The sequence below is a fragment of the Pteropus alecto genome, unplaced genomic scaffold (assembly GCF_000325575.1).
Source record: "Pteropus alecto unplaced genomic scaffold, ASM32557v1 scaffold110, whole genome shotgun sequence".
Classification (NCBI taxonomy): Eukaryota; Metazoa; Chordata; class Mammalia; order Chiroptera; family Pteropodidae; genus Pteropus; species Pteropus alecto.
The window spans coordinates 1073482-1096074 of record NW_006431920.1 but is presented as its reverse complement, the minus strand read 5'-3'; the positions used below and the strand labels follow the sequence as shown (position 1 = coordinate 1096074).

The window sequence follows — 22593 nt, the reverse complement described above, 5'->3', positions numbered from 1 at the left end:
AAAGTTACCTCATACTCAGTGTGTCCAATACTGAGCTGATGGTCCCTACCCCAATCCAATAATCCTGGCCCGGTGAATGTCACCATCATCTGTCCAGTTGTATGAGCTGGCAGACATGAAGTTATCTTTGATTATCTTTTCCCCTTCCCCCTTAATGTCCAGCCCCTTACTGTGTTCTGTTGATTTGGCCCCCTAAGTATTTCTTGATTAAAATTTCTTGATTTCAGTACCATCATTTTCTACATGAATTGTTCAAACACCCTTCTAACTAGGGCCCCATTCATTCTTGTTCTACCTCCAACCCATTTTCTTCCCTCAAGCTAGAGGGATCTTATCAGAATGTAAATCTAATCATATTACCCTCCTGATTGAAATCCTTCAGTACTTCTCCATTGTTTCTAAAGTAAAAAACCAAAATTCTTAATTTCCCCTGCAAGTTGCAGCATGATGTGGCCCCTCCTTTCCCTCCAGCCTGATTTTACCCTACTTTCCCCTTTGATCTCTAAACCGTAGCCATTGGGAGTGTGTTCTGTACTCTCCCAATCCATGCTATGAATTTCAGTTTGAAATTACACTTCGATTTGTATAACTGTTTGATTAACATCTGTCTTCTACCCTAGATTGTAAGCTTCATGGAAGGACGGCATCTCTTTTCTTTTTTTCCATTGTATTCCTTAGGGCCAAGCCTAGCACCTGGTTCAATGTAAGAGCTCAATACATTTTTGTTAAATGAGTGAATGGTGAACAACTGAATGCTTCAGTAAAAATAATAAGACATGAAAAGATGAGTGAAGTGACAGAAAAGTTAGCAGGTGCTGAAGGACCTTCTGAGGCAGTGGTGTGAGATTTAAGTGGGGTGGTGACATAATCAGGGCCACACATTAGGAAAGGTGAGCTGCCCGTGGGATTCAGGGGATTAACAAAAACTCCAGAAGAAATTAAGAGTTGTATTCTTATGTGATTTGTAAATCAGAGAATGTAGTCCTTGATGTGAACTGGAGACGTGCTCCGAGGTTGGGGGTGTGGAGAACAGGGTTTTTAAAAAGCATAAGTGGCAAGGAGCTGATCATTAAAGAGAAGAGTTGCTAGGGAAACAAGGTTACAAATTTACATCATTCACTTTCTGATTGGTGAGGGCAACTGAACTTTCAGTGGTAAGGACAATGGGGACATATGATTAAGCATTTATCAACGTCCTAGTTTTGGTTCAGCCTCACAGAACAAAGGCTTTGGGTCGAGCAGTTCGGTCCAGGGGTGTTGCTTATCTGCCACACGGGGCACGATTTATCAAGCACGTGAGCCAGAGGGTTCCTCTAGTTTGTGAAGTCTCTTATTCAACTGAGAGTTACTTCCTGGTTTCACCTGGAAGCCTCAAAATACCAATTGAAGAAAGCTTCCCATCGCTTTTGGGAGGTCCAGAAACCTCTTTGTTTTAATTGGACCCTTAAATAAACCAATTTAGGAACATCAAAAGACCCCAGAGGCGTCAGTTTTAAGTCATTGTCTCTGGTGATTTTAGTCCAGAGACCCAGCCAGTCGCAGGTCTCAGTCTCATAAGGTTTTTGCATGTACCTGTAGGGGTGTCAGATGGTGGAAAGTCTGCAGAGGCGCTTCAGTGTAAGGGTTACCCATTCCTAGCACTCATCAAATGAAGATGTCTCTTTGAGAACCTACAGAAAGACTAGTCTGGAATCTTATGGGTTGAGTCTAACTCCTGTGATCTCTTTTGGTGGCATCCAAAAGAAGGGTATAGAAGGGTCCCTCCCTTAAGAATAAACCTCTCAGATCTGAGCTGACAGTGTGGGAGAGCGAGGATTTCAGAGGAATAACCCGTGGACGCCCCCCAACGGTGGAGGGAGGCAATTTTAGCTCAAGGGTCTCTGCAGGTGTCTGAATGCATTGCGTTCTCTGCTGCGAAGGGAGGAGATCAGGGGGTCGCTTCAGATGTCATCCTTTGTTGCCAGTAAAGTTAACAAAAATTCCAGAAGAAATTAAAAGAGCGTTTTATTCATATATCATCTACAAGTAAGAGAATGTAGCCCTTGGTATGAAGTGAAGACAGGCTCCGAGGTGTGTGTGTGTAGAACAGGATTTTTCAAATGCTTGAGTTGCAAGGAGCTGATTACTAAAAGGACGGATTGCTAGTGTGGATGAAAATGGGATGCTGTAATAAAACTGTCAAGTCCAGCCAGGGAAAGTCACCTCGCAGGGTGATCTGGTCGTGAATTCCTAATTGGGCAGGTCATGGGGGGTGGCCACACTTCAAGCACAGAACTTCCTTTGTAAAAGGTTTATCTTTATCTTAAACTAGCCCTGGCCATTGTTTCTGTGCATCTAGGTTACACATCTTTGAAACGCTTCTTTTTCAGACGCCTAGGAAGCATAACCACCCTCAGGAGAGCACATAGTCTACTTAACTATCCTGTAATCCAGTCCCCGCCTTGCTTTCCCTCACTTTCACATAATCTTTCTTAGGATCTCTCCTGCATTCCAAAACTATCATTCTCCGGAGCATTTGAAATCTCTCTTACCAGCAATGTCATCAGTTTGAGTCAAATAAAATCTTATTAAAATTATCTACAGATTTGGACGTTTCTTACATCAACACTAGGGAAATAAGATTGTAAACTTACATCATTCATTTTCTGATTGAGTGGGCAACTGAACTTTCAGTGATAAGAACAATGGGAAACATGATTAAGCATTTATCAACGTCCTACTTTCCATTCAGACTCACAGAACAAACGCTTTGGGTTGCGTACTTCCGGTCTAGGGGGTACGATTAATCAAACAGCCCAGCCAGCGCAGGGGGCCTCTTTACCTTGCAGGCAGTTTCGGCGCTCAAAAGAGCAAAGTCATTCCTTGTATGCAGCTTTAGGGTTTAAACTGCAAACTGTCCAAATGTTGGGCCACAAATTATGATATTAAAGTTCTTTTAAATCCTTAAGAGCTAGATATGAAGGAGGATGAGCTCGAAGCAGGTGAAACTTGTAGCTGTTAGTTTAGGGCAGAGACGGTACGGACCAGCCCTAGAACACTGACAGACATGAGGAGGGGCTGTCACTTGTTGGAGAGTGTAGAGTGGAAGCGATAGGGTCTGGTTGATTGTTGAGGTGATGAAATTTCAATGAGTTCCGTTATTTTGGCTTCTTAAATTTGGCATTTCATTTTTCCTTTGGAAATGGAATTTTTCACAAACTTTATCGAGCTATTATTTAGAAGGCACTTTGCTAGGCTTTGGGATTGCAGAAGTCAATAAAATATTTTATAATCTAAGTATTATTACCTTTGCTAGTATAGTGGTTTTGAATTTAGATTAAAACTATATAAGCCTAAATTCCACTGAAAGTTATAATACTTTACAAGTTAGAGAAGCATTTGGGAACTAAAGGTCAAGATAATATGGTGTCAGCCAGGTTTTAGTACATGAGATGGCCTTTTTTCTTGATCAGAAACCCTTGATTGATAACAACAGTTCTAGAATTAGCACTGAGGGTCTGAAACTCTTAAATTTAATTCCCCGGAGATTTTCACAAAGATCCTAAAGTGATAGGTTGTAGGTAAATGATGTCTAGCCAATGTCATTAAAATGAGGTGGTTATACATAAGTCTCTCTCACCTGTCTACTTTACTACTTAAGGATAAAACAACTCAGATTCTAACTTTTCAGTCTTCTGAGAAGAGCTCTAATGTTGAACCAGTTGAATAAAAATTTTTAAAATTGTCATTCAGCTATGTCAATGACCATATAGAAATGAAAAGAAAAGCAATTCATCCATTGTTTTCTTTACGGATGATGCTTTTGGTGTCCTGTCTAAGGACTCTTTACCTAATCCTAGGTCATAAAGTTTTTCTCTTATGTTCTCTTCTAAAAATTTTATGGTTTTATGTTAGACATAGTATCCATTAATTTTTGTGCAAGATGTGAGGTTTAGGTTAAGGTCTATATTTTTGTCTTTCGATGTCTAATCAGCACCATTCGTTGAAAAGACTTTTTCCTCCCTTCAATTGATTTCGCACCTCTTTACAAAATCAGTTGGGCATATTTATATGGGTCTTTTTCTGGGTTCTCTGTGTTGTTCCATTGGTCTGTGTGTCTTTCTTGCTGAAGATACCACATTCATAGATAGCTTAAAATCGGGTAGTATGCTTCCTCCAGCTTTATTCTTTTCTTTCCATTATTTTAGTTATTTTAGTTCCTTCGCATTTCTATATAAATTTTAGGATCAGCTTGTTAATATTTATAAGAAATCTGGGGCTTCTGATAGGAATTGGGTTGAATTTAAAGATCGGTTTGGGGAGAATTGACATCTTTACTATGTCATAGCCTGGTAATATCGATACCTCACCACCTTAGGTGAAATGCAGGTAGCTCACCACCAATTAGGCCCCTTTTTCCTCCCTACTTTATAATTAGTTGTCTTAAATATCTCCTTTACCTACATTGAGAACTATATCAGACAATATTATACTTTTGCTTTTAACCACCTGACAATTTAAAAAACTCAAGGACAGAGGCAGTCTAGTACATTTACCTATAAAGTTACCCACCAACATTTATTTTTACTTCTAAAAGATCTGTTTAATTCTTTAAAAGTTTGTCTTTTAGCAAGCTTCTTCCACTTGCTTTTCTTTTTCTTTATCCACATTATAGTTTTAAAATATTGAGTATTTATCATTTTTATGACTGGAAATTATTTTGCACCACATTTTGCTGTTTTTTTTTTTTCTCTGACTCTCAGTCGTCATGGCTCTCTTCCTCAAGCTCTCCTCTTCCTGTGTTTTGTAAGCATTCGTCTGCCCTTTGACTGGGAATATTCTGAGTCAGATAGTTCCGAGAGGATTTTTTGATTCATGCAGCATCCTGGGACCTTAGCCACCTAGGATCACTTTGCTCACTTGGGGTTAGGCTACACTGCATGACCGGAAGCCCATGTTCGTGAATTTTCGGGGAAACTCTCCTGTGCCCCTAGCTGGAGCCCGGGTCAAAACAGACGCCTTTCTCGATTGTTTTCTTCGCCAGAAGGTGCATTTTTTCCCCGCTCTCCCATCTTTTCACTGAGTGGTTGCCCTTTATGTTTTGCAGGAGGGATGACTCCCCGCCCTCTACATTTTATGCTCAGAACCCTTTCTTCTGTCCCTTCCTGCAGCTTTAGACTACGAGCCTCTCGGCGCCACCACCACGCTGTGCTCCAGGGGCTCCGTAGCCTCAGCTTCTGCATCTTCTTTTCCACTTGATGTTTAGCTCCTGGAGATTTTCTCTTCTCTCTTGAGAGCTCAACTGTGCTCTTAGGAAGTTGGTAATATTTTGTTCAGCATTTGTAGTAATTTGGCATCAGAAGGTTTTTCAGAATATCGACTCCACTATATTATCAGAAATAGAATTTCCTGACACCATTCTTTGGATCACCAGTTGTTGGGTCAGGGATCCACTCCTGGTTCCTTCAGATTGGTCACATGGGACAAAAATTGCTTCCTGTTTCTCAGGAGGGGCTATGGCGGGAACACTTAACCTTTAAAGGAAGGCGTTATGGCCATCTTTTGCACTGCTGTCATGTCAGCCAAGGTTGTAAGAGGCTCAGTAGAGGGGGAGTATTCAACTGTGTCTGCGAGGGCTACAGCAAGGTCAAGTGAGACCAAGCCTGAGGACCGACGGCGGGATTTCACAATCAGGAGCTCTTTGCCAAAGAAGTCTCCATGGACTGGAGGGGGAAGAAAGAAGCCTGTTGGATTTTTTAATCTCAGGAAAATGGTCTTTAGTCCAAGCAATTCCCGTTCTTCTCAGAAAGCATGACTTGTTTAGCAGTAGTGGCTATTTATTTCATATTCTCTTTTTTAGTTCTCTCTAGGTTACAACCCTGCCTTTGGTAGATTAGCTCTGTCTGTCATAGAAACTGGCTTGGTCATAGAGTGTAAGACCTGTCCAGCGTATACCTGTTTTTAAAGCTTTCATTTTTGTCTCCTCAAATGAGGTAATCAGAAGACAGAAGTGAAGCGGTAAGAGCTGAGCTGGGTATTAAAGTAAGAGAAAGAAGGTGGGAGGTGTTGCCATTTTAACATGAAGTTTCTATTATGTGAAATTCTAAAACTTATGAAAAATTTAAACATGAAAACTAGAGTAGTTTATCACTCCCCATTTATCCATTTCCTAAATTCAAGAATTTTTATACATTTGCTTCATTCATCCCTTTGAAATTTTTTTCTTTGCTGAAATATTTTAAAGAAACCCCTGCCGTCATTTTTTCGTACTTTCACATACATATACATGGCATGCAACATGGAAATCGTTACACACAGTCAAAATGCCATTACCATGCCCGATAGAAGACCGATAGTCCTTTGGTATCATCTACTACACTGAGAGTATTAATGAAGCCTTTTTTAAAAACCTTCTTTGAACATGTTGAGATTGTTTCTCCTTTGTTGTTTTTCGTACTTGTCATGCCCTCTGCCAAGAAGGCTCTACCCCGTGACCTTCACACGGTGACTTCTCGTCATTGCGATTTTGGCTCCAGCATTGTCTCCTCAGTGGACGCTTTTCCTGATCACTAGGGCTAAAGCAGTGTCTTCTTTCCCCTTCCACTGTCACTGTCCCATCGGTCCGTTCCACTGTCTTGGTAGCTGTTTACTTGTTTGTCTTCTCCACCTCCTAGATTTGCTTACGTACCATGAGGGTCAGGACCTCATAGCTCCTGTGTTCATTGCCCTGTGCCCGGGGCCTGAAGAGGTCCTAGCATGTAGTGATGAAGCACGTGTTTAGAAACAGGTCAGCTATTAGAGTAAAAAGAAAGATTCCAAAATTTTCTTAATATTTTATAACCATTATCTCTTCCTACAACTGATTCCCATTCCAGAACTTTTCTTTTCTCAAGAGCTTTATCCAACAGCTGTGTTTGCAAAAAGTGCTGGGTTGTTGTCCCTTTCAGGACATTTAATCTTTTAAATCCTCAAAATATTTTGTAAAATGTGAATAAAGTCACTTCTGACCTGTTGAGAGGCAGTGTTTTTACTGACATAACTCTCATTTGAGATCATTTTATTTGAGCTTGCAGCTAATAAATCTGTTTTGGCCCATAGGAAACAGGATAAAATGATTTCGTAGCCCACATATTCTTTTACTGGTTATTTGAACTTCTTTTATTTAGTACATCATTTGTATTCTATGTTAAGGGATGTTTTTAATTGTTATATTGTCAGTTGCTGGAAATGTTCTTTAGCATGAGAAAAAAATGTAACTCAATAAACAGATATGATTTTATCATTAAAGACTTGGATTCTTTTGGGAGATGCATAATTTCAGGCCTACAGAAAGGATGCAAGAACGATACGCAGAATTACTCCATCCTCTTCACCAGATTCCCCGGCATTATCAGCATTTTACCACATTAAGATCCCTCCCCACCTGCTCCCCCTCCTTATTTTGTAACTGAGAGTAAGTTGCAGGCGCTCAGAGCCATTCTCTTTTGTGACCACTGTCAATGATCGGAATCAGGAAGTTAACATGGATGTAATGCCATGGATGTAATCTCTAGATCTTATTCAGATGTCTTCAAGTTTTCCAGTCACGTCCTTTATGTGAAAAGAAAATCCTGGATCACAAGTTGCATAGAGCGATCATGTATCTGCAGTCTCTTTAATCCGAAACAGTTTTACCTTTCATGAATTTAACATTTTTGAAGATTATAGGCCATTTATTTTGTAGCAGGTCCCTCAATTTGAGTTTAATTCGTGTTTCACAAATAACATGTTTTTCATAATGTATCAGGAAGTGTGTGATGTTGACCTGTCCCATTGCAGGTGTTTATTTTGATCACTTGGTTAAGGTGATCTGCCAGCTTCCTCCAAGATATGCTTTTCCTCTTTGTATTTAATAAGTATCTTTGAGTCTATTTAATATTCTGTTACTCCTCAAAACTTTTACCCGCAGTTTTAGCATGCATTGCTGAATCTGAATTAATGATGCTGCTGCTGATTGCCAATGGTAATTTTTTAAGCCCGTCACTTTTTCTTCACTTATTAGCTGAGATTCTGATGTGAGGAAGAGCTCCTCTCTTTCATTTATTTGTTTGTTTTTATCATCGTGGACTCATGGATTCTTATTTAATGGGTTATATATAAGCTATCGTTTAAAAAATTTAATACTTCAATTGTCATATATTTGGCCAGTAGGAGCCTTTTTAGTTGGCTCCTGTGAACTTTCGACATGTCCCCATCATTTTTTGAGTGTTTCCTTACTTTCTGGAACAACAAGATATTCTAGGCCAGAGCTTGGCAAACTTTTTCTTTAAGTGGCCAGATAGTAAATATTTTTGGCTTTGTGGGCCATACAGTCTCTGTCGCAACTACTTAACTCCACCCTTGCAGAAGGAAAGCAGCCATAGACAATTTGTAAATGAATGAGCATGGCTGTGTTCCAGTAAAACTTTATTTGCAAAGACAGGTGGCTGACTGGATTTGGCCTGTGGGCTATAGTTGGCCACTTTTCTCAGGAGCCCTGGTTTCTTATAGCTGTGCACAGTATTTAGAAATTGAGATCCGGGTACCACATATGTTCATTGCTCTTGGGATATTTTTTATTCTAGGCCCTCTTACTTAGAAGACAGCTAGATCATATAAGGATCTGCACAAACATACATGTATACATGTGTGTATGTATATATTTCTATATCTGTCTCCACATATTATAAGCCACTGAGTTATAGTGATATCTCCAATTCCATTTCAGCACCACAGGGTCTATACCAGCCTTTCCACTTTCTATATTTATAATTTCTCCAACATCAACAAACCTGACTCCTATTATCCACAGTATATTTACTTATTTGTTAAATCCTAGAATATACAGAAAGTAGTTTTAGAATTGCTAACCCGTAACTGAAAAACTAGTCTTAATTTGAGTATAATTTTTTATTTACAGGAAGGGAGAAGAGGATAGATGAAATTCTGGCGTTTTGTCAAAGAGAAGAGTGAGCCACATAGAAGGAAGATGGGAATTTAAAGCATTGACTGAGAAAGAATTAAGAGTGAGGTTGACACTTCCATTTCCAGTTATGGCATAGAAAATATTTGGAAACCAATTTTCCTTCCAGTAACAACTAGAAAAGCTGTCTTACTCCCACCCATCAAAAAACCCATTGAAGGCATTTGAAAGGCAATAGTGAGTGACTGTGTAGGAGAGGATAAAGGCTTAAGGAGATGAGGCTAGTATTTGGAGTTGTTTGTCTCCTATAAATGTTTATGCATTTTTGGGGGGTCAACTGGAAGACTAAGAAGCTGGAAAACTGAGCAATGAATTTGATTTTCTCTTAGGGCCAGAGAGATAGAGATTGGAATTTGGGCCCAGCTGATGTGGGGAGTGTGTGGCCCTGGTGAACCACTCTAACTGGGATTGGGACCCTGATGGGCTACCACCTACAAGTAAGGATGTAGATAGGCCCTTGCAGGAACTGAGCTCCACTTCAAATACATTTAAACCCTGAAAAGAGATTGAGATAATTTACTCTATTTGTCTCAGGTGCTTGGCAGAAGCAAATATAATTCCTGTTTGGAAGATGATAACATTATTACTGCAGAACGTTTTACAACTATAATGTCCAGAATTAAGAAAATCAGGCACGACATGAACAAAATCAAATAGAAGCCACAGGAGATAGTGTCAGATCCATAGGGGCCTCTGATACTGGAGCTTTTTAGGAGCCCATTTTAGTATAGCTATGCTTACCTTGTTCAAAGAGATAGAAGATTCACCATTTTCAGTAGAGAACTGGAAAGTTTCCAAAGAATGAAATGGAAAATATAGACTTGAAAACATAATAACTGAAATTAGAAGCTTAATGGATGAGTTCAATAGAAGATTATATAAAGCTGAAGAGAGAATTAGTGACGTAGAAGAATTACCGAAGTGATTGAGGGAGACCCAGAAACACTGAGAAGGTCAGTGTGTAATTTGAGTCCCAGACAAAGAGTTGAGAGAGATTGAGGTAGAAGTGATGTTGGAAGAGATTGGCTGGAAACTTCCCATAGCTGATGAAGGTACTCAAGCAACAGATTCAAGAAACCTTACTCACACCAAGCAGGGTGAAAAGAAATCCATACCTTGCTATCTTATAGTAAACCTGTAAAATACCAAAGACGAAGAGAAAAATTCCAAAGTCTGCCGGAAGTGGGGAGAGAGAATAGTATACTTTCAAAGAATCAGCAATTAGACCAAAAATCAAATACGGAAACAATGGAGGCCCAAAGACAATGGAACAATAGCTCCAAATTACTGAGAGAAAATAACTGATACTCTAGAATTCTAAACCTTGCACAAATATCCTATAAGAATAAAGATGAAATACAAACTTTTCAGACTTGACAGTTTCTCAGTTGTACTAGCCACTCTTTAAGATACTCAAAAGACAGGTGGTAGGTGGCTACTATATTGGATAACACAGATAATTGAAAATTTTCATCCTGTCAGAAAGGACAGCACTGCTATAGGTATTAAGAAAATCAGGAGAGAAACCTATTTGATTTGATTAACCAATGTCACTCCAATAATTTCAATAAAAAAAGATAATCGGGAGGATATTTTGAACAACATTCTGCCCCCCCCAAAAAAGGGAAACTTTACATGAAATTGACAGATCCCCAGAAAAATACAAATTAACGAAGCTGACCCAAGAAGAAATTTAAAAATCCAAACTATGTTTAAAAAGTAATTTTTTCATGTGATGTCTTTGTCTGCCTTTGGTATCGGGGAATACTATCTTCATAGAATAAGTGGAGGATGTTTCCTCTATTTTTTGGAAAAATTTGTAAAGGATTAGTATTATTTTTTTCTTTTAATGCATGGTAGAATTCATCAGTGAAGCTACCTGGGCTTTTCTTTATTGGAGGATTTTAAATTACTAATTTAATTTAATTTAAAATTTTCTATTCTTCTTAAGTCAACTCTAGTAATTTGTGTCTTTCTAGGGATTTGTCCATTTCATCTAAGTTGTCTAGTGACGTAGAACTGTTCATTGTATTCCCTTGTAGTCCTTTTCATTTCTGTAGGTGAGGAGAGATGTCCCCCCTTTCATTCCTGTTCTGTGGTCACCCTGTGGAGGTGGAATGGGCCACTTCCCAATTAGTAGGATGTTTATGCTGATTGCACTCCATACACTAAGAAAATTTGAGAGAGAATTTATTACTCACCCAAGAGACTCTTGGGGAGATAAGGTGGGTACAAGCCAGTCTGGCCTGGCTTGAGCCAAGACAAAGGAGTAGGTTAGGCCTTTATGATGGCTAGGGGACTGGAGAGAAGTTTCCATGTGCAGGTGGGGGATTTGCAAAATTCGAGTTTCCCGTTAGGGCCAAAGTGGGGACACAGTGGATTTTTGTTGTCAACCTGTCCAGATAGCTCAAAGGGGCAGGGGGAGATGAGGCTTAAAGTAAGTCAGTGGTTAAATGTCTAAAATTGGAGCCAGACTCTTTATTACAAGTTCTGGATTTGGATTTTTAAAAAATTCTTAATTTTCATTTCTTTTTCCTTTTCTTCAGATTGGATGATATTGATTGATTTTTTCCCCAGGTTTATCGATTCTTTCTTCTGCTGTCTTTCTTCTGCTGTGTCAAATTTGATGACCAGCCCCTCTAGTAAATTTTTCATTTTAGTTATTCTACCTTTCAACTTGAGTTTCCGTTTGTTTCTTTAGGTTCATAAATTTCATCTGCTTTTTCTACTCATCAGGGCCAAGACTAGGGCAAGACAAGTGAGACGCCAAGGGCACAAACGTTTATGGAGACACTCACTCTTGAAGTCCTCCAAGTATGGGGCTGGCATTTGTATGACTTTGCTTTTGTAAATTTTATGTCCTAGGTACCTGGCTTGCCTCACCCTAATTCTGGCCCTGCTACTTACATTTCTCATTAGCATACATTTGTTGTAACCTGGTTTCTGTCCCAAATAGGCTTCATTTATTTAAATTTTGTGATCGCCTGCTTTGCACTATGCATTGTGCTGGTCTGGGGAATATAAAGGGTCTCAAGACGCCACTTCTTTCACCCAGATGTTTGCTTTCTTCAAGTCTAGTGCCTTTCCCCCTTTCCTCCGCATTCGTGCTTGTTGTACCGTGTGACACTCTTACTGCCCTGTTCATGCTCCCAGCCCAGCTCCTCAGAACGTACAGCAGTTTCTGTGGTAAAACAGCCTTTCTGGCAGCCAGCGGGCAGTCGGGCCATATACCAGTGCCCTCATTCTGGAAGCTGGCGAGGATTAGAAATCGACTGGTACTTTCATTGTGTCAAGGTAGGAGTGCCCAGGATTTGTCCAGGGTTAATGGGCCTGTACAACTATGTCACTAAGAAGAGAAGGTTGCCTGTTTACTCATCTTCTGCTTAGCATCTTGTATACTTGAGATCTTTCCATCTTCCACTGTTTTGATACCCAAAGGCAAGCTTTGACTTCCTGCCCAGCCATCTGGCTTATTTTTGCCAAAATTGTTTCCTGGGTCCTATGTTCTTTTCCCATTCTTTGCTGAGTTGTTTTTGGTATGGTTTCCCTGAGTGACCCTGCTTTGTTGGTGTTCTCACTGCTTGTTCATGAAAAAAAACTCATTCAGTCATTTAAGGGGTGATTATCGAGTACCTAGATACCGTGGGAACCAGTGGGGTTGTAATGATGAACCCAACAGAACTTTGCTTGTCTTCCTGAGCTAGAGAGACAGGTGTCAATCATACCAATTGGAATACGACTCTGATATTTGCTGTGAAGGAAAGTTACAGATGCAGCCGACCTAGGGACGCTTGAGTCAAGATCCCTGTACCTCCATCTCACTTAACTGGCAGTAACTCCCCTTAATTTCGAACTCTTGCCGACATCAAGACTTGATATGAAGTACCCCTTTTTCAAATATGACTCTTGTTGCAGATTGGCTTTCTCTTGCTTGCAGTTTTCCCCCAAACCTTGCTCCACCCAAGGCTGCCATTATTTGTATTCTTACTCAGTAGCGTGCAAACCCTGATCTTGAACCTGTCTTCCTTTGGAAGTTGTTCCCCCCGCCCCCTTTTTTTTTTTTTTAACATTTGAGTCTGTTGGTTCTTTTCTTACATCTTTATTAACTCCTTTGTTATATTTTCTACTCCTTCCTCTTTGCATTTCTTCAAAGCTACCCTAACCCAGATTTTGTCCTAGGCCCTCTTCTGTATCGGCTTACCCTTTCTTGAAAATCTCATCCATTCTAGAAAACTTTGGGTTACCATATTTATGCAAATGACTGGCTAATTTCTCTTAAATTATGCTCTAGTTTCCAAATATTTGGTTAGAGGTATAGGTAGAGGTACGTATTTCCACCTGGAGATATAGGTAGAGGTACTTATTGAGCTATAGGTAGAGAGATGTATTTCCATGTGTGGAAGTATATATAAAAGTGTGTATTTCCACGTAGAGGTACATAATACCCCAAGAAGAATTCATCATCTTCTCTTAGTCATGTTATCATCTCCCAGTCTCCTCGCTGTCTTCCAGATATGCCTGGTTGCCAAATGGTGGTGGTTTGTCCTGTGTGATATCATGTTAAAGATCTCTGTTTCAGTGTCTGCATGTATAACTCTAGCTCAGGCCTTCCTTTCCCCTCGTCTGTTTTAGTTCTTTCCTAAGGTGTGGCTGCCACTAGTCTTTCTCAACTGCAGATTACTCTGTACCCTGTTATTTTTTCCTGAAACACAACTCTGATTTGTTCTTCTGCTCATTCACGCTTCAGAAACTCCCTGCTGCCTTTGCAGCCCTGGGTCGGTTTTCTAGATCTTCCAGCTTGTTTTAATTTCCTTGCCACCGCCTCCCTTCGTATAGCCTGGCCTCTATCCAAATGGAATTAATGTTGCAAGAACCTGCCTGCTTTTCTGTTTGAGTCTCTCTCTCTTTTCTTTCTCTTGCCAGCAGTATGCTTTCCTAACATTCAGTTCTTCCTTAAAGTCTTTCCTGAAGCTCTCTGAGATTTCCTGACCTGGAGGTACCCTTTCTCTTCCATCTTGTGTACATTTACTAGCACTTAGAAAAAAAATTTAGTGGTATCACTTCCCAACTTGTATTAATTGTTAATAGTTCAACATGATTTTTATAAATCTAACCAACTTCTGTATCCCTCATGGTGCCTAGTACAGCGCCTTGCAGAAGTGTTCGTTGGATTAATGAATGGATGGATGCATTTCTGAACTAGACCGTCAGGCAGGCTGGACGCCTGTACGTGCCTTTCCCGCCGGCCATCTGCTTCTCTCCCTTCTCGCAGCCTTTGGGCTTTGTCTCTGAATCCTCTCATGTGTCACTAAGCGGCCCGTTACCGTTTGTCTCTGTTGCTTCTCTTCTCCTGAGTTAGCATTAGTTTCAATTTAAAGAAAAATTACATCATTTTGGTATTAGATGTGTGTGGGAAATTTAGAGGAAGTGGAAGCTAGTGTTCAGAATGACATCTTGATCCATTTTATGGGAAAGCAGAAAGGACTTTGGAAATGTGCGTGTATAGGCTTGAATCCTGGGCCGGTGGCCAGCAGAGAGTAGAAAGCCCAAGTTGCGACGACACGTTCAGTATCCAGGTGGAAGGCCAGGGGCCAGCTGCAGCGCCCGCATTCCAGTCCGCCCATCCAGGCAGCTGCCTCGTATTCTTTAGAAGCAGCTTCTCGAGCTGCTGGCCAGATGACTGGTTTGAAATGATGGCAGGTAAGAGTAGGGACATAGATGTCTAACTGCAGTATTTCCAGTTTTTGAAACTAGTGACCCATCTGGGGTTCCCTGAATAGTTTTGGATATCAGATTGTGGCTATGAATTAGGTTTTGATGATGAATTCTAAGGAACTGACTTCTTGTTTTTGTAGATGAATGTCATTTTGTCAAGGTTAAACTTAGTAAATGCCACATCTCTTGAGCCTTAGTTTAATACTTATTTAATTATAGCTGTCAGATTCTAGATCTTTATACCATTTTTCAAAAATGTGTTCCTTTCTGCTCTTATGCATTTCACAAACTGGACAGAACTGCAGAACTCCTTAATTTCCATGTCACTGCCGTGTTCGTGGAAGTTGTTAGTTGAAGTGGCCCAGACAAGCGGGCTGGTGATACCTGTGAAGGTGAAGGCCTTGAAAAGAAACTCAAGACAGATAGGTGCTAACTGCCCAGGAGGAAGTGACACTACGACCACGGAAGGGTACCACACTGCCTTTGCCATCCAAGTACTGAGTTTCCGAGAGCACAGAGGGGGCTATAGATTAATTGCTTTTTAGTCACCCATCTCTCTTTGGCTTCAGCTCGTGACACCTGAGCTGCTCAAGGCAGGAAGAACTCAGAGCTGAGCAGTGGAGGCCCCCAGGATCGGGAGAGAAGAGGCGCTTTTGGAACCAGTGATGAGCCATCTTGACTGCAGGCTGAACCCGGGGACCCCCAGAGGTAACAAAGGGAAAATGGAGTCTACCCTGGCACCTGGAGGCCTGACATACAAATGGAGTGGAGGTGTGGGGCGGGTCTTAGGACTGAGCGGGGCTGTAATTTTTTTTGGTGACCTGTTAAATATTCTCCAGTGTTATTTATTCTAGAATTAAGTGTGGTTTCTTATCATCTTAATTTATTGTTATATTGAGCACAGCTATTTAATTTCCTCTAGAAAAGTGGCAATCTTTTAGTAATTCCTGTTTTTAAAAAGTTCGTGTCTATAAAGCAAAGCATACTGAACCCATTATTCAGATTACGTTCCATGCATAGCGTGTTGCTGATTTAAAACTCAGGCCTCATCTGTGTACATTTGTTTTCCTTGCCCATTCTTTCCTTTTTGTGACTGTTTGAAATCATTATGAGCGAGTTTCATTTTCCTGTTGATCTTTCTAAATTAAAAAAGAGGTAAAATATCTCCAGTTTAAAAAATACAGAGATGTTTGGTTGAGGGAAGACTTGACCGCTGCCTCGTGTTTCTAGGTGTGTCCTCTGTGGTTGGCCCACATGGTGTTGGTGCTTCGCCAGGTGACAAAAAGTCAAAGAACAAGTCCGTACGAGGGAAGAAAAAGAGCATATTTGAAACCTACATGTCCAAGGAGGATGTTTCGGAAGGTTTGAAGAGAGGAACACTTATCCAGGTGCTTAAATCATCCTAGAAGGCTCTTCCTTGAGTATGTGGGATTGGAAGTAATCTGTTTACTCATTAAACCAGTTATTTTTCTGCGCTGTGGTGTCCTTTGAGAGAAATGATGACTTAACGAGAACAGGGCTTCCCCCTTTTAGGCCTGCAGTATGGTTAGAGATAATAAGTGCCACAAAGCAGAGACAGACATAGCGCTCTGAGGTTTGGGAGGAGGGAGTGTTAATTCCAGCTAGGAGTGTCTAGAGATGTTTTATTGGAAGGGACACATTTGATCCAGGCCATGGATTGGTGCAATTTAAATATGTAAAGATAAGAGAAAGAGCTTTGTAAAAGGAGGGACTGGTGTGAGCTACCAAGGCAGAAGTGAGAAACAGGGTTTGGCCATAAGACACATTGATAGTTCAGTTTGCCTTGAGCATGTGGAAGCTGAGTGACAGAGAGAAGGGTTGAAAAGGAGACAGTAAACAGCAGTAGCGAATATTTGTTGAGTGCTTTATAGTTTACAAAACACTTTTACAAGCAAGTGCAGTGCTTTGGCTCAGCAGATGTTTATCGAGCATCTGCTGTGTGCCAGGAACAGTTTAGGGTCGGAGCATGTGCATGGGGGTCGAGACGAAGGTGCAGGAGACCGCCCTTCAGCACTTGGAGCTCGCAGCCCAGTGCGGCGCAGGCAGCCATGTGGACTGATGATTGAGGGATAAAGGGTAAGTGCTCAGCTAAAGTGTGACCAGGGCGCATGGGAAAACGGTTGGGGGAAACTGGGAACCTGGGAGGTGACATCTGCAGTGGGTATTGAAGGCTGACCAGTTTGGACTTATTAGATGAGCGATATGTGTATGGGACGATGGTATGGAGAGGAGCGGCACTAATGGAAATGTGAACTTGTGAAACCATGTGGAGTACGGCAGCTTAGGTCTCCTTAGGCATGAAACGTGGGACAGGTAGTAGGCAATGAGATGCAGGGGGAGGCAGGGCCACAGATTCCCTGAATTAAGCACATTCTATAATTTCTCGATTAGTATAAAAATATTCCATGTGTTACCTGGCTCACTGAAAATGTTGACTGTGTTCCATTTTCTCTCATTCTGAGAGCCCAGCTTCTGTGTTTGTGCTTTTGGCTGACGATTTGGCCAATTAATAGATACTGTCATCTTCTCTTCCTTGTTATCACCTTTTTGTATTGAACCTGCAGTCAAGTGCAGATATGATTAATATAGACTCTCGAATGGAAAACTTTTTAATGAATGAGTTGATCTTTCTGACTTTAGAAGTACTATTGGCTTTTTCTTTTTGAAGCTTCCCTTAGATTTCTATGACAAAGCCTCTCTTAGAATGAGTTGGACATTTGACCAATCGTAACCCATTCATTTGCGGTTTACCGTTCAGCCCACACACTGAACTTCATTTTACCTACAGTTTCTTGGCCCTCATCTCGTTCCATGCAGGAGGACCCGGTGTGCCTTTCCCATTCTAATCTCCCACATTCTCCTCCAGGTACGCTGTGCTCCATTCACCCTGACTTTCAGACTTTTCCTGTAAAAACTCTGCTCTTAAATTTCTCTGTGACTCTGTACATGCTGTTCCTGGTGCTTGGAATGCTGTCTCCCGCTGTCTTAATGTAATTGTGCTTGAACTTTAAGTCCCTACGTAAATGTTACCCCCGTTGAGAAGCTTGACTTTAATTCTCCAAGGAGGATTGGCCATTGCCACTTTCCTGGAGCTGACTTCTTGGTTTACTGTTTATTCTAAACCTATTACCATCTTCTGACATTTATGTTTCTTCACACAGACTGTTCACTTCCTTGCGGGCAGGGTCATATCTCAGTCCCACAGATTAGCCCAGTGCCTGCCATTTGATTGATGCTCAATAAGTTTATATCGAATAAATATTTACTGACTAAATAAAGGGTCAAGGTACTGTCTTTGATGAAGAGTGAGGGGAACCTCGGGTGTTACAACTTGGAAGAAAACTTGCCTTTAGTTTTTGTCCTAGCATTTACATAGATGGAGTGAGGGAGATAGTCTGCAATGGTATTAGTTTTTGCTCCCTCCTATCAATTTTTGCTTCTGAAGCAAGTCTTTGTTGATATTAAAATAAAAATAAAGAGCTGATCAATATAACAAGTCTCATTCCCAGTTCTTAAGTGATCCCTCCTGGCCTGTGACATCAGGAGACTCTGCAGCCAGAGCCTCCCTCTGCAGATGAGAGCAGTTCTTTGCAGATGGAGAGAGGGATGGGTTCCAGATATGAGGTCGCTGTGTGAAATATCCAACCCTGTAAATAAGATTTTCATAGACAGAGAAACAGAGTCCATCTGCTTTCTGATGTAAACTTTATGTGAGCAGGCTTTGATGGGTAAGGTAAAAAGCTAGACAAAAAAGATATTTGAATGCTGCTGGAGAAAATTAAACTTATTAGATAGACTTACAAGCATTTGTTAACTTTCGTATTTAGGCTCAAGTATATTGTGACATCATTTCCTTCTCTCCATCCAGAGAAGCTTTTATTGAGAGATATTAAAGAGTTTTTAAAAATAGGAATAGAATAATATTATTTGTTTTTAATACTTTGACCAAAAATTTGACATTTTATTGGTGTTTTACCCTAAATGGAGAAGAGGAGTCCATACTGACCAAAGAAATCTCTTTCCTGAGTTTCAACTGACTGGTAATAACCCTTGATCATGTACATGTAGTTTGAAATTTTTTTTGTAAAGAAGTTCTCACATTAAAGAACATATGTCCTTTCTCTGTCTATAGATACAATATCAGGAGATTGATATAGGAGATGTTGAGAGAAATGAGAGTATGGGTTAGACAGTGTTGGAAGGGGCTCAGGCTTGTGGTGATGACCAGAGTGACATGGGTAGGAAGATGGTAGAATTGCTTGGTTTCACAATCCCAGATGATGCTTTGTCTAAAGGTGGTTCAGGCCGAGTCTGCAGAGCTGCCTGAGGCATCATGTCGGAGTTCCCTCTAGAATAGCATATTGGTGTAAAGCTGCTATTGAACCTTGAAAGAAATTCTAGTTTGGGAAGGCGGGGCAGGGTGACCTTCACCTTTCGTTAAGAGTGATATCAGCTGGAGAACACTTGGGCGTGAATTAAAGAGAAGAAGAGAGGTGACCCGACAGTGGACTGCCCAGTCATTTAGAAGGAACAGATGACATTAATGCTAAGGGGGGTGGGAGAACTTCAGCTCTGCAGAAATTAATTAGCTGGACAAATACTTCCTGACTGCCTGTTAATTAGCAAGTATATAACGGAGAGGCAATTCACTGGGGGAGATAGGCAAACACAACTAAAGAAATAAAGAGGAAGTTACAGCTGTGAGGAGCGCTGTACTCACCTCTGAGGAGGTGGTCTCCGAGTCGGGGTCTGAACGGTGAGAATGAGCCAGCCTTATGGAGAATTAGAAAAAGAACGTTACAGGCGGAGAGATCGGCTAGTGGAGGAACAGCAAGCAGAAGAAGGCTCGGCTCGGCGTCCTGGAGGACTGAGAAGGGAGCCTGCTGGACGTGGCGAGCAGAGGGGATTACGATATGGGAATACGTCGGAGAGTCAGGTGGCCGCCACGTCACGTAGGGTCTCTGGGCTCTGCCGGAGATTTGGATTTTTGTTTAAAGAGCGATGGGGAGTCGCTGAGGGGTACTAAGCAGGAGAAAGACATGATCTATTTTACGCTTTAAAAACATCTCTCTGGCAGTTGTAAGACAAATAGACTAGAGCGGAAGCAGGGAGAGCATGCAGAAGGCCATCAGAGTACACCCGGCGACAAAAGAGGCGTGAACAAGGGTGTTGGCAGTGAAGACGGAGAGCAGCGGCGGAGCCAGAACTGGCCTGCCATGTGGCTGGGTGAAGCACGGAAGCCGAGGCGAAGGGAGGGATGAAGGGTGACTCCTAAGCGTTGGGGTCGAGCAGCAGGATGGGTGATGCTGCCATTGACCAGGGTGGGAGGCTGAGGTTGGAGTGTGTGTGGTTTTTGGGGGGAAGGGAGCAGGTGGCACACGCGAGTGAAGAGGCCCTGGTGTTGACTGTGGCAAACAGAGGGCCAGTCTGCAGTTGTGTGGAGCAAGGACCCAGCAACCAGACCGCATGGGCTTGACTGGTGTGAGAGCGGGCCCTGCTCGGGGCCTCAGGGTTCTCGTCTGTAAAGAGGAGGATATCAGTACCCACCTTGTAGAGTCGTTTTGAGGGTTAAATTCGTTGAGTAGATATGGAACAGTGTGCGACACTTACTGGTGTCAGTGTTATTTGCTATAAGAGAAGCATCTGTTATCCAACTCAGGTGGTTGCTGCCATGTGGGGTTAACTGATGTTTCAAGAAAATCTGGAAATACATATTTATGTGTGAAATTCCTCAGTTTTCAGCATTCTCAAACATCCTGTAAGCCAAGTAAAACATGTTTGTGATTGCCAAGTTAGGCGAAGTAGCCCAGTTGTGTGGTATTTTTCTACAGAGATACATTCAGCTCCTTGGGGTGCAGGCGTGGAGAGTGCATATAGTCGGGGTCAACTGAGAGTGAAATTTTGCTAGTTGTACGTAAAAGCAAGAGTGGACCCAAGTCTCAGGGTTGGCAGGGGCAGGAGGTGCTGGGTCACGGCAACTAGGTGGCCACAGAAGGGAGTGAACACAGTGAGAGGATGATGAGCGGTAAAAATGTGGTCAGATCCGTGGTTGGAGGTCTTAGTGAAGATGAAGACTTGCTGAAGTGAGCTGGAAGGCAAGGAGCGGAAAGTGATACTTGATTTCTTCTGTTTGGTGGTGGGATAATTAGCAATGATGACAAGATGCAGGCTGTGAACGTGGGAGAGAGCGGCTAGGGTTGGGTAGAGGAAGAGGTGGCTGGAGTGACTGGCTAGGGTTGCCTGGTCAGCCATATGGATGTAAAGTCCTAGTAAGTGTTTATAGGAACGGGATTGGAGAGGAAGCCAGTGAGCTGCTAGACAAAGCATTAGTGAATCAGGGAGGATCGATCAGAAGCTTTGAAGATGACGGCACCCAGGAGGTATAGCAGGAGCTCATGGCATGAATTTCAAAGGATCTGGGGAGTTTGAAAGAGAATGGAGGAAAAAAAATGTTAAAACTACAATGGAAACGGGGGAAACATTCTTCTTCTGGTCTCTGAGAGACATGGACTAGAAGAGAGAAAACAGGTTCTCTTTGAGAATATTTCATGGGAAGTGGTCACATCAGGGGATAGCCAGGTTTCAGTTAAGACAGGGAGGCACAGGAGCACTCAGAGAAGCGATGGAGCATGCAGGAGCCTTGCCGATCCAGTTCCAGGCCTAGGAAGGGGATGAGGAGGAAGGTGAGAGATGAGGGGTTGGGGCAGATTAGCTGATGGTCATAAAAATATGGCAATGGAAGTCCTGGACTTCTTTAGGTGAATAAGACGGAACGTCTGCTAGAAGCCCCTTTTAGTTAAAAGAGCATTTCTCGACATGTGTTACCGACAGCTTCTTCCATCAGGCTGTGGGGGTGACAGTCTGCTAAGGGTCTCTGTTCTTTTTTAGTGTGATCTACACTCTCAAAGGGACTTCTGTTCCTGAGGTCCAGTTCTTAAAGAGTATGCGCCAGTCAGATTGCCAGTGTTTTTCTTGAACAAGGCTTCTGTCCAACAAGAAACAGCTGTCTTACAAGGGAAATCGCTGTGACAGTTTCCTGAAGAGGGGCTGGCCTCAGGGAGCTTTGCCAGCCTTTGCTTCCAGCCCCTCTCTCTCTGCCCCAAGCAGAGCTGCAGCCTGGTGGGAGAAGAGAATTTGCCCTCTTAATCACTCTTGCTTACACAGTGTCTCGCATCTGTATTTCCCTTCTGATTTACCTGCGAAGGTTGCTCCTCCATCAAGGAGCAGGTCAGACACTGTCTCCGGAGCTTCTCCTAGTGCCTCCAGCTGAAAACCAGCCGTGCCCTCACTTACGGCATTCGTGATTCACTTTATAAACAAGAGCCGAGCTTGGTCACCATTCTCTCTCCCACATTGTCTGTCACAGGGTCTTGAAAGTAGAATGCAGTCGATAGCTATTGAATTAAGGACTGAACAAGCATTTGTGGTAGTTCCTTGGGATGTTAACGGTAGTATAAACCGTTGCATGGAAATTTGTCATTTAAACTTGGGGCACCGGTGAAAGAAAGAATTACTTTCTGCTTTATTTTAATGCCCTCACTTATTTTGTTAATTATGTATCTTTGAGTCTTTCAACATTTTAGGGGGGAAATGTTATTTAAAACACTTTCTCAAGACACTCTTTGAGTCTGGCTGTTAGGAAAATAACTGCCTCGATCCATGTGTTCCTGTGGCCTTCAAATGCAGCTGGAAGCGGGCCGGGTTACGGCTTCCTGCACGAGCCTAAAATACTGAACTGCATTGAGGACGGCCCCCACCTGCACCCCTGTGCATAAATAGAAGCAGACCCTGATTTGGTGCTGGAATAACATGAATTTGAAGGCAGACTGGGTGGCCTGGCTGTTGGAGCCAGAATTCCCATTTACATTAAGAGCGGT

General features: G+C 42.0%; 1 protein-coding gene across 1 annotated transcript in view; it reads left to right on the top strand.

Annotated features, from left to right (window-relative positions):
• Window positions 1-22593, top strand: part of DIS3L2 (DIS3 like 3'-5' exoribonuclease 2) — a 273001-nt gene that overhangs the window by 16027 nt on the left and 234381 nt on the right. Inside the window, exons 2-3 of the mRNA XM_015585355.2 lie at window positions 15265-15403; window positions 15926-16083. Coding sequence (XP_015440841.1) covers window positions 15361-15403; window positions 15926-16083 — 201 coding nt within the window. The 5' untranslated portion in view covers window positions 15265-15360. The remainder of the gene's footprint in view (window positions 1-15264; window positions 15404-15925; window positions 16084-22593) is intronic.